This window comes from Syngnathoides biaculeatus, chromosome 13 (assembly GCF_019802595.1).
Source record: "Syngnathoides biaculeatus isolate LvHL_M chromosome 13, ASM1980259v1, whole genome shotgun sequence".
Classification (NCBI taxonomy): domain Eukaryota; kingdom Metazoa; phylum Chordata; class Actinopteri; order Syngnathiformes; family Syngnathidae; genus Syngnathoides; species Syngnathoides biaculeatus.
The window spans coordinates 8,577,797-8,590,272 of record NC_084652.1 but is presented as its reverse complement, the minus strand read 5'-3'; the positions used below and the strand labels follow the sequence as shown (position 1 = coordinate 8,590,272).

The following is a 12,476-nucleotide window of genomic DNA, read 5'->3' as shown; positions in this document are numbered from 1 at the left end:
TTTTTTTTTTTCAAATTGGAAATGACACAAAGTGGCAAAGGTTTGATCATCTGTTGTCATGAAAAAGTCTTCAACCAATCCTCTAACTTTTATTTTGGTCATTTAGCAAATGTGCACATGTACAAAATATGATGGACATGCAATATTAAAAAAAAAAATAACTATAGAACCACTGGAGCATTTTCAGATGAATGAGATTTTGAATGTGCAACTTTTTTTTTATAAAGTAAGAAACTAAAAATAGCAAATAGTGGTGTCTTGATATACAAGTTTCATCTGTTCTGTGAGCAGACTCCAGCATAAACTTGAAATTCTTTTCCCTTTTAAATCAGCAGAAATATTAGTCTGTTCCAGACTTTAGTATTTTAATAAATAATAGCACACCACAATATTGTATTTCATAGCATACAGCATTGACAGCTATAATAAAAACAAAACTCACTAATTTGAAGCAATTGTGGAAAGGTTCGAGTTTGTCTGCTTTAGCCATGTGGTGGTAGTAGAAAAATTTGGTCAGTGAGATGACTCAGCTCTGTCAGTTAATCAGCGTGGAGTATTTATCATTCTAGACAAATTATAAACGAGTGTTGTCTATGTCTTGCTCTACCATTTGTGTTCAATCCATTATAGTTGAACCGCAACATTGCTGTTATGATTAAGCTTGCGTACTGAACAGCTAAGATATACGGCTGTTTTAAATACGTAATTACTTTGTTAAAAGTTTGACAGGAAACATGAGTGTCATTAGTTTGAAACCTTTGAAGAATTGTTCACTAATTGTATCTCCCGACAACCTTGTTCCGAAGCAATTTCAGTCACAGCCACCAAACAGTGCACATATTTCAAATCTGCGCCTGCAATTAAAAAAAAAGTCACCTGGCTAATACCATAAAGGAACATAGTCAAGTCACTTGTATTTCAAGGGATCACTGTATATTTTAAATTACTCTATATTAATTTCGTAATGAAAATATCTTTTCTACTGTAACAAGGGAATTGCCACTGTTGACCAATAAAATTGTCAATCTCTGCTGCGTATTGACTCCTGACAACCAGTATTTTACGCACAGCATTCACTACAACAAACTTTTATTTGTTCACAGGGTACAAAATGAGGTATGTGCAAAATATTGATAGTCTTTACGAGTATGAAGTGGTTTCAAGGTACAAGTTGTGGCTTTTCGGGTGACTGAGAAGTCTATGGTTTCCCAATTTATATTTTACGCAAACACAAGATTAAATTCAGTACAACAAACGTGATTATGTGCCTACTTGATGAGCATTGAGGGAAAACTAAAATACAGCGTTTTAACAATGGGCGAGGCAATAAATATATACTGCCCACTTGTTTTGGAGCCTCCGCGTGGACAACCTTAACTGAACGTTGTGTCAATTTGGCACTTGAGTTATTACATCCATGGCAGAACAGTGTACATTATGTAAAAAGTAGTGTTTATGGCGATGTCAACGTTGGTAGGAGGTGATTTAGCCCTTGCTGCTCCGACGCTTGCGTCCTCACAGTTCATCTCCGGCGTGGCTCCGCTTGAACGCATCGCCCGTCAGCTTCTCCTGCGCCTCCTTCATCCCCGACACCACTATGAACACAAAAATAAACATTTACTAGGAAATGCTGCATTTAGTTTCCGTCATAACAGCCAGTTAGCTGAGTTTCTCTGTTAAGGATTTGATCCGGGCAAAGACCCAGAAAGATTTTCACATCACAAACGGAGCCTGGTGGAAGGACTACCACCAATATTTATCAACAAGGGGAGTTCAGTGTCACAAGAATTTGCCATACATTAAACTATATTAATACAGAGGTCATACGGTAATTACAGTAAGAATGAAAGACGCTTAGGCCATGAATATAAAAAAAAAGTAAGTACGTTGAAATACACGAAAATCAGTGGACTGAGTTGTGAACCTTGTGGAATTGTACCAGTTCTCTACTTTAACAAGTACAGGGAGTCCTCGGGTTAAGATGGTCTCGACCCAAGACGTTTCGACTTTACAAAGCAACGTCCCCCGTCCGCCATTTTGTCTGACTAATGCTTTGTGTGCCGGGAGTATCTTAACATTGTTCGCCCTCCTTTTTAGATATTATGCCCCCAAAGAAGGAACCTGTGTCTTTAAGCTATGCTTCTGCAGCCTAAAGAAAATCCATTACCATGGAAACGAAGGTCAAGGTCATAAAAACATTGGAGAAAGGAGAGACACCAACACCACCAAGGCTTCAGTCGGTCGACAGTGGTGACAATTATTAAAGAGAAAGCCCATATTTTAGCGCATGTGAAGGGTTCTGTTCCTACGTTGAAGAGAATGATCACAAAACAAGGTTCTCTGATACTTGTTGACATGAAGAGGATTGAGGACCAGGCTCCTTCGCAATAGCTAAGCACAGCCTCCCAGATCTCAGTCGTAGACCAAGGACTCCCTGTAATTGGGCCATGGTACGATGTAAAAATCTGTGGGTCGAGTTTTGAGCCTTGCGAAATACTCCCGGGATCTATCTACAGGGTGTCGTCTGCTTATGACACAAATCTGTTTTTACAGTGACAACGTAGCCCGGATTTCAACCCAATCTAAAGGGTACCAAAGGCCATGACTAATTTACCACTAACGCAATAATAAAAGTAGTAATTTCATTAAATGGTTGTTAACATGGCCTTAACTAAAGTCAACCAAACATGCCCAGATTTTACACTAACTAGTACATCTGTGAGTAAATTGAGACGACATTATTGTATCGTCATGTGCTGTGGGTTTTTTCGAATATTATATCCATCTAATAGCTAAATGAAGGTTGGAAAACACTCATGGACACAAGCCAGGGTAGCAACCACATAAACGTCTGTTACCTTGTTCTGCATTGCTGTAAAAATACTTGTAGTTGGGATTCCCATTTCTGTTAGTGATTTCAGGACGGACTTTGCCACTGGGATCTGCCAGAACATACGACTCATTATTGACATGCATTTTGAAAGAACAATACGGACGACCGACACAGCGTCTGCGTACCGAGGAAAAGAATGCGAGGGATGTAGCCTCCGTCGGGAGTGAAGGCGTCGTCCTTGGGCTCCTCCTCATCCTTTTCAGGTCAAAAGACTCGCGTGAGATCGGCAACAACGTCCCTCCAGTGCAACATTTACTGACGGGTTCCTTACCTCCAGGTTGACCATCACAAAGTTGTGAGCAAGTTCAGAGATCTCCTTAGATTCTGCGAATTTGGGCTTTAGCGCTGAAAAGAGCCAAGCAAAACTGTGTTGAAGCCGACTTTAGCATCACACACCCCACGTTTGTGTCATCCACTCTTTACCTTTGCAGGCTCCACACCAAGTCTTGTGGATGATAACCATGACGGGGAGACCGCTGGTAATACACAAATGCAACTTGAAGTCCCATTTTCACATTTTTAAATCAAGTAAGGTGCAAGTGTAAGAAGACTTTTTCTTTCAAATGGTACATTCCAGGGCATTTCTCTGGCTTGCCCACCCACCAATTAAATGTGACATTAAACAACCAAGTACATAATTTGTGAGGGGCCCAATTCTTCATAATGCATCTGAGCAAGTTCTTCCAAATTGTGATAATTTCCAAAACAGCGGCCCCTCGAGCAGTCTCAGCCCATGACGAAGAGCCTTTATTTTCAAGTGATGGCCTGACTACGTTGGCCCATATCAAAGCCTAAAGGTAAGCAGTGCTGCGGTGTGAGCAGGTTAGCATTAACTAACACTGTTACTAGTATTGGCTTCTGATACAAAGCACATCCTCTAATATTCGGCGAATTTGTTGACGTGGGTGCAGTAGTTTCTTTTGTTATTGTCGACAATAGTGAAGTGGCATGGAAAATTCCCTCGCTTTGTGGCAACACCCGAGCTCCGCCTCTGTCACCGCGGTAACAAAAGATGTGCCATTTGCAGGAGAGAGAACTGATTTGAACCGTACTGTGTATGCTATGATTAATCCATTTGTGAATTTTGATGCAAGACTCTCAAAAGAACTTCTGTTAGGACACGTTGAGACTTAAAGTATGTATTGTCCTCCTTTTTGTCATCCATAAAAAAGCAAAGCACACTCACCTGGCCGCCGCCTCGCTCTTGCCGTCTTCCAGTGTTCTCCAGTGGATGGTGTCCCCAAATCCTGCCAAAACACGAGTCAATTAAAGGGCCGGTCATGTAATAAAAATGGAAGCAGTAGTATAGTAGAACATGCTGCTGCCTTTCACAGTGCAGGTTTGATTCCTGGTGAGTGCCTCAAGTACTACACTAAAGTTTCAAAACAATTTCAAACACACTAATGAGGTCATAGATGTTTGCCATGAACTTGATGTTCCTTTGTCCCACTGGCCAGGTAGATGCCTTGCCAGTATGTCCAATTTAGTTTGATGGAGAGATTTGGGAAACCCGCGGCTGTCTTTCTTAACTATTTTGCAATATTTACACAATTCTGTGTGAATATTTCCACCAAACTTAAAAACTCAAGATCAGTCATATTTTCCACGAGGGTTAATGTATAAAAGAGGAGAACAATTTATATATTTCCAATTCAAAATGTAAACACTGGCCCAGATTTTCAGAATGAGCTCAAAGTCATCGAAAATGCTGGGATCGGTTTAAATAAAATTAGGCTAGCAAATGAGCTACTTCTTTAAACGTCAACTTTAACACGCACCTTTGCCACTCGACCCCTCAACGGCATGTTGAAAAAAAGACAATGAAAGAAAAGCGTACAAAGCTGTAAATAAAACGGGGTTAACTAAAAAAGTCTGCATCTCGGTTTTTGGTGGTAAAACTGGCCTTTATCGACAAGCGGACGGCACGGGAAACGGGGCGCATAACCCGGATGTCCAACCTTTCATGTTTCAACAACAAAGTTCTAATCCGGATGCCAGCACTGTTAGTTAGCCGGATTTTTAATTTGAGTAATCATCATGACAAAGTATTAAAATACGAATATATTAACAGAATAAAAATCCAACATATTTATTCTTCCCCTGTAAAACAGGAGTCACGTGACTTTTCCCGACCGCGTGTTCCGGTGCACGGTGCCACATGATCAAGTTAGATGACAAAATGCTATCAACAAAGCAGAAGTAAAGCCAAACTTCAAATTTTATGACGCGCAAATTGTTTGAAATGACCTAGTTAATTCTCCATACACTTTTAATCCTATTAAGACACATAATTAAAAAGATTGTCGTTGATTATGTAAATTTATGATGCATTCACGAGGCCTGCAAACTTTGTCAACATTTATTTCGAAATCGCCAGCGGAAGTGTAGTTTTACTTGCTTTTAGGTAACTAGCAACGTCGCTTTCCGCTAACCTCACGAGCAGCAGCAACCGCGGGAGCTCAACCCAACTGTTTTGTCTTTTCTTTTTTCCCAAAAGGTAAACCCGTCACATCATTTCATTTGCAATTGGACGTGGTGCTGTTTCCGCGTTTTCTTTTCATGACCAAATTGCCTCGTTAAGCCTCGAGCCTGTCATGTCTCTGAGTTAGCTTCGGGCTAGGCTATTATTAGCCGCGGTACCCTCCGACCAGTGTGTATATCGTAGCACCTGCTTCATAATGTCACCAGTTAAACCTCGACGAACAAAGTTAAATAAAACAAAATCGTTTGAAAACGGCCTTCGGTGGTACTCCCCTCCCCCGATATTGTGTTTTGAGAGATAAGCTTGAACACGCTCTCTCATTAATGTCCATTTTGTGTTGCTGGGACTTGTCTAATGTTCATTATTCTTAATCGTGTGACAGAAAAGCACCATGAATCAAGAAAAGCTCGCCAAACTCCAGGCACAAGTCCGGATAGGTGGAAAGGTACGCTCTATGTTATTCATTTTGTAAACATTGTGCGAGTAGGACTCCTGTTTTAATGTAATGCAACTTTTGGTGTCGTTTTACAGCAAAGGCTTGATTCTGCGTCAGTGTAGGTTGGAAGGCTGTTGGTCTAAAAAAAAAAATAATAAATCAAACATGGTCTCCTGCATCAAATGCTCGGGTTTACATGATACGTGCCTCGTGCTGTAGGTTGCTCACCCCTGGTTCTGAACCTCCTGACATCAGCGTTCTCTTTATGGCTGGATCGTGAGGGAGAGAGACTTTCGGGCCTCCAAATTTTGGCCGCATTTCAACCCCTTCACTGTTTGCTTTACGCCCTGATAAACACATGGTTCAAACGCAATCAGATATGACTGACAATACATACAAATTAGCAAGCCGGGTATGATGTGAGTTTTCTCATTTTCCAGTTTGAATTTATGGAAAGTATTGCTAACTGACATTTGCTGGCTTTGTGATGTGTGGAAAAACTAGTTCACAGTAGGAGTGTGGAACTAGTAACTACACTGATGCGCTGAGATATAAGTGCAAAGCGTCCAAAGCAATATATGGTGAATCCTCGGTATTAGTATGAGTTGGGGAGTGATATATATATATTTTAATTTAATTTTGGCTTTAAATTCATCACGCTTATTGGTTTCCTATTGGTAGCCAGGAAATAGACTAGCAACTCTCCAATTACTTTTGTTGTTGTTGTTGCTAGTGAGACTTGAATTTGTATTGGGCAATATTTGGCATTTTGACACTGATTGGCATCAGCCTTTTTTTTTTAAATGCAATGTTAACAAGAGCTCACTTTAAAACTTCAGGGAAGTTTTAAGTGTTCACTTTATGAGAAACACTGGGAACTCCCTGCACATTTTTGTTTAACTTAAAACAAAGTGAAAGATTAACGTTTCAGTTATGTTTAAATGTTGGAAAAGTTTACTGTAGAAATCTTTGAGCTATTCTCTGTTCAAGTTCTCATTTCTCTTCATAAGGTATGCTGCTTAGCCTGGGTGCTGCATGTATTTTGTTACAACTTTAAAACATGTAAATTGTCAAGATAAAAAAAAAAAACCCACACACATTAACTCTTAAAATCTAAAAAAGCTCATGAACGAACATGCTCCAAGGCATTTCAACCATGTGTTGGAGTTTTTTGTATTCAAAATTTGGGACGCCAATATTTTCCCTTTTCTCCAAAATGAAGATCAACTCCAAATATCATTTAGTGGCCTCCTCCTAATAATCTGTATCTGTTCTTAAAAAAAAAAAAAAAAAAAAAACATTGCTCAACTAATGACAGGCTGAACAACAGGCACCCCATCCTGAGAATTTTACCACTCCACAGGATAGTAGTTCAGAATAATCTTGACATCCAAAAATGGGGCCTTTGATCAGATGAGGTGACAAATGTGCAAGTTTTTCCGGATTGTGGATGCGTGTAGCTTGTTTAAGTGCTGTCCTTTCCTCAGGGAACGGCTCGCAGGAAGAAAAAGGTGGTCCACAAAACAGCGACAGCTGATGACAAAAAGCTCCAAGGCTCTCTGAAGAAGCTCTCTGTGAACAACATTGCAGGAATCGAGGAGGTGAATCATCTTCAATATTTTTTGTTATCTTTCCTGTTACAGTATCAACACACCAGCAGGCTTACTGGCTGTATCACTAGGGTACTCTAGGGTATTCAACTCCCCCTTTAGTAAAATCTCCTAAAAAGTTTAAAAAAAAAAAAAAAAAAAAAAAGGAGCTGCTGACACCAAGTTCATGGACGGAAACAAAATATCTGGCTGGACAGACGGTATTCACTACAGGACACATGAAAATGTATCAAGGGCTTATGTGTGGAATTGAGCAGAAAGTCAGCCATTTGTGGGTGAATTCCATAGCTCCCACTTTGACAAACTACTACTGGGGTTTTGCCGCAAATGGGCCCCAATCATGCACAAATGTCCCAGAAAAATGGGCGAAGCTAATTTGCGAACCTTTTTCGCCAATGCCATTTAATGTAACGTCAAAGTTTGATTGTTTCGAGGGTTGCCATGGAAATGGTGGTGGGGGGCCATTCATAATATCATTGTTATTGTTGAGAAACTAAGGCATTGGATTTTCTCACTACAGTTATCCATTTTCATAGAGGCTCTAAAATCCTAAAATCGCTTTTCTGTGTAAATAGTGCCAAACCCGACATGGGGGCTCCAAACCAATTTTTTTAACCTTCAAAGGGCGTTCTGCGGTCACATTATACACAAGGACAAAAACTGCTTTATTCATTTAGTAAAATACACTGATTTTCAAGCAATTTATTTATTGTATTACATCTTTTCAATAATTGTTTGAGGCATCATGCTGCAAAACGTAGTACAATTTGTGCTATTTATGCTAACAGTCGGTTCAGCATCAACAGTGGTTGTCCGTTGGGTTTTCCACCCGGACATTATTGTAAAATAGTCCATCTTTTGAGCCTTGGCTCAGATACAAATACCTTCAAACACAAATGGCAGCTACTGTCATATTTTGCTGTCGGGCTAATGTGATGCAAAAGGATGGCCACCGATTAGCTTGTGGTTTCCTGCCACCAAGTAGTAGTGTTAGCTGGATGCAGTAGCCAATTACATTGAAGCAGGGCTTGTCCTGCAACCAAAGATTTTGTAGCAGGACGTGCACCTACCTAGAACATCAGTGGCCTTCCGAGTCAGAACTGGCTGATGAGTTGGCCAGTTAATAGCCAGCTAATTCTACATTCGCATTCGCTGACACACATCACTCACCAGGCCCTGCTCTTTAAAGCCATACACAATCAAAGTCACGAATACTGCAGTCAAACGCGGATTGTGATCCCAAGTGAACAAAAATACCTTAATCTCAGATGCCGGTTATTGTAATGCAAATTCAAATAAATTCTGATTACTTGATTAATCATTGAGATAATCAACAGCGTACTTGATTCTAAAAATATTCATACCTTTGGTCCAAGTGGAGGAATTCACATTTTGCAGGATCTCTGCGGAAACAGGCATTCCCCCTGCCTCAGGGGTTGGTTGCGTCAGGAAGGGCATCCGGCGTAAAAACTCTGCCAAACAAATATGAGCATTTCACTTGAGATGTCACGCTGTGGCGACCCCTAACGTGACAAGCCGAAAGAAACTTACTAACTTAGTCTGTGGAAACATTCATAGTGTGACAGGAAACACAAAGAATTCTCAAGAACAGATACTGTAAGATAATCAGGAGTGCACTTTTTTATACTTTTGCTGGACATTTCCCTTTTCCTTATGTTCCCCATTCGCAACTTTCCTAATTGTGCAATTTTGACTCCTTCCCTCAGGTGAACATGATCAAAGACGACGGCACAGTGATCCACTTCAACAACCCTAAGGTGCAGGCCTCGCTGTCTGCCAACACGTTCGCCATCACGGGGCACGCCGAGACCAAGCAGCTGACCGAGATGCTGCCCGGTATCCTCAGCCAGCTGGGCGCCGACAGCCTCAGCAGTCTGCGCAAGCTGGCCGAGCAATTCCCGCGGCAAAGTGAGTATAAAAACACTCGCATTATGCGGCCACGCACACAGTCACGCCAGCATTATTTCGTTTTAAATATGAGCTCCAATTGGCATGGAAAAAAATGCATTATCTATATGTTGCAGATACTTATAGGCCAATAATTATGGTACACTGCAAAATTCTGAACTGGGATGTGTTAACAGAAGTAACGTTAAAGTAAAGTAAAACTACTCGTTTGAGATGTAATGGAGAGGGAACACAAGTTTGTTGGCAATCTTTTATGCATGCATGTAAGTCATTACCCATGATGCCTTTGGTGACCTGTATTCAGTATGCTAAGATACCTTTGTTAAAAGCAAAAAATCCATTTAAAGATTTTAGATTTTTGGCTGCTAAGCACGTGTGGAAAGAAGTTTTTTTTTTTCCCCCTCCAAGAACAAGCGTGATGTATTCATATGACTGTAAAGAATAGAATATTTATTTCTGTAATTGAAGTTAAATGGTGGTGGTGGTGGTGGTGGGGGGGGACTTCAATGTTGTTGGTATCAAGAGAACCAAAGTGATTCCCAAGTTCTGATATTTTGCCTGGTCGATTCTTTGCTTTGTTGAGGGAGCCAAAATATGAGATCATGGAGCTTTGAATACACGATTGAAATGGAAAAAAAAATTAGCACTGAAGGGACCTATATGGATGTCGGCTTATGATAAAACGATTTCAGTATGATACGTTTCCACGAAATTTGCCTTTATTCCCAATGAATTCCCGTGAAGAGTTTCCAATTTGGAATACAGTATCTCCAAAATGTCCCATCTTAGCTTTCCTATGGAAATTTTCTGGAAATTAATTTGCAACCCTCATCAAACGTCACCATCATTTGTTTTTTTTCTCTGAATGAGGCAGGGCAAGCGAGTCTGTAAAAATCAGTCATTGGAATTTTTTGCAATTTTTATTTTCTATTTTTAAAAGATCATACCGTACAGACCCCCTTGATTGGGAAATAAAATACAGGCGCTACTATTTATTTGAGGAATTCCACTTGATGTTTGACGTGTTGTCTTTGTGTTGCAGCGATGGACATGAAAGCCGCAAAGGAGGAAATCGCTGAGGAGGACGACGACGCTGTTCCAGGTAAGCTGCCATCCCGGGAGACTTTTTTTTTTCCAATGCTTTTGAATAACAGCCTTTTTTTTTGGTCAGATCTTGTGGAGAACTTTGATGAAGCCTCAAAGAACGAAGCCAACTGATCCCTTTGCTCACCACCAACTGTTTTTTTTTTTGTTTTGTTTTGTTTTTGAATTTGTCGCACGCTCACTCGCTCAGAGGCTTACCTCGTGCAGGGAGACGGTTGTTCAAGGTGCATTGCATCCTCATCACCATGGAGAAAAAAAAGAAAAAGGAAAATTATCTTTACATAACACCTTTTTGATTGTGGACGCCCCAGTCAGCACCCAAAGGACTCAGACGGCTTTAAAACACCGCTTTCTACTTGGCTCGTATTTAAGAGATGCTTTATGAAAGGATGACAATAAAAAAAATCATTTTACATATAGTGGCGTGTAATTAATTAACTTTTTTTTGCAGGGGGTATTTCTGTTTTCTGCTTTTTTGTAGGGGGATTTATTAGTTGACTACTGACACCATCTTATCATTTTTAACTGTCAAACAATTTGTTTTTGCAATAAAATCACATTTAAACCTTAATTACAGAAAATATTTCCCAAATTGGTGGCACGGTGGATTGGGTGGAAAGCATTGGCCTCACAGTTCTGAGGTCCCGGCCCCGCCTGTGTGGAGTTTGCGTGTTATCCCTCGTGCCTGCGTGGGTTTTCTCCGGGCACTCCACTTTCCTTCCACATTACAAAAACGTGCAACATTAATTGGACACTCTATATTGTGTGATTGTGTGTGCGGCTGCTTCGTCTCCATGTGTCCTGCGATTGGCTGGCGACCAGTTCAGGGTGTACCCCGCCTCCTGCCTGTTGACAGCTGGGATAGGCTCCAGCACTCCCCGTGACCCTTGTAAGAATAAGCAGCTAAAAAAATGGATGGATGGATTTCCCAAACTTTTTTTTTTTCAATTGGATTTCTGCTTTTTTGAAATTCAATATTTTATTAAACCTAACGGGACAAACCGAAAAGAAGAAGAATTTAATTAAAATTAATCATTTTTAATTGTCAAGTGGAATTGGGTTCAACACTAACAAAGTGAAACCACAATTTGAAAAAACAATTCCCAAAAATAGTCTCGATCCAAGTCAGCCATTGTAAAATAAAACAAAAATAAAAGCACCCTTTTGGTGACAACTATCTGACACAATTGAAGATGAGGGAGGAAAATCCCCCCAAAAAAGCAATACGCCTTTAATTAAATATACAAGGTCCATTCCTTGCTTTGTTATTATTACACTTTTCATCTGGTGAAAACCCACCCAAAATCCTCATACTGTTATTTGGAGTTCATTACATGTGCATTGCTGTGCTAAGTCCCATTACTTGTTTTGTTGTGCTAGAAAAAAAAACAACATACTCATAGCAAAACTCTTATAGAAGTTTCTACTCACATGTTTCACATTTGTCAAATTTGATTAATAAAACCCTGGACAAGATGGCATTTAATTGTGTATGATTTTTAAAACGTGAACTGCCTATAGGCCTGAGAGATGACTGCTATTGGCTGATACTAGTGACAAAACAATGACATTTGGTGACAGCAACATGCCACAAACATCCCGCAAAGAGCCCCTTAGCTGCTGATGGTTGGTGGCGACTAAGAGATCCCCAGAGACAGATGATATTAGTCCATATCACCATCACAACTGGAAGCCCTGTTGACACTGAAATGACATATCAGGATTTGGCAATCTCCATCATTTGACCCCCCCAGCAGGTTTATGTCAGCTACTGTACAGCGGTACTTTACTTACAAATGACCCGATTTACCAGTATTTCAAGGTACAACTGATTCCTGGGCTGTTTTTTTCTCTTGCGTTTCAGGGATTATTATTATTATTTTTTTTGTTCCGAGCACTTGATGGTGGAAATTGAAGCTTACTTAAAATCTAAAAAAGAATTTTTGGTGTCTTGAAGCAAACCATAACTCTTACTTTCTAAGTCAATGAAACGGAAAAAAAAAAAAACTAGCATTGATGTTT

General features: G+C 40.2%; 2 protein-coding genes across 2 annotated transcripts; one reads left to right on the top strand and one right to left on the bottom strand.

The window, feature by feature from the left end:
• Window positions 1-75: 75 nt before the first annotated feature.
• txndc12 (thioredoxin domain containing 12 (endoplasmic reticulum)) lies at window positions 76-4,919 on the bottom strand. Its single transcript, XM_061838893.1, has 7 exons — window positions 4,672-4,919; window positions 4,080-4,140; window positions 3,317-3,369; window positions 3,165-3,238; window positions 3,019-3,088; window positions 2,859-2,942; window positions 76-1,595 (listed from the first exon to the last, which is right to left on the bottom strand). The coding sequence occupies exons 1-7, from the start codon at window positions 4,769-4,771 to the stop codon at window positions 1,516-1,518; spliced, it is 522 nt and encodes a 173-aa protein (XP_061694877.1). The 5' UTR covers window positions 4,772-4,919; the 3' UTR covers window positions 76-1,515.
• A 175-nt stretch (window positions 4,920-5,094) lies between these two features.
• Window positions 5,095-10,873, top strand: LOC133510679 (transcription factor BTF3 homolog 4-like). Its single transcript, XM_061838894.1, has 6 exons — window positions 5,095-5,390; window positions 5,758-5,820; window positions 7,299-7,412; window positions 9,149-9,350; window positions 10,393-10,452; window positions 10,522-10,873. Exons 2-6 carry the CDS (start codon window positions 5,767-5,769, stop codon window positions 10,566-10,568), a joined length of 477 nt encoding a protein of 158 aa, XP_061694878.1. The 5' UTR covers window positions 5,095-5,390; window positions 5,758-5,766; the 3' UTR covers window positions 10,569-10,873.
• The last annotated feature ends 1,603 nt before the right edge of the window (window positions 10,874-12,476 follow it).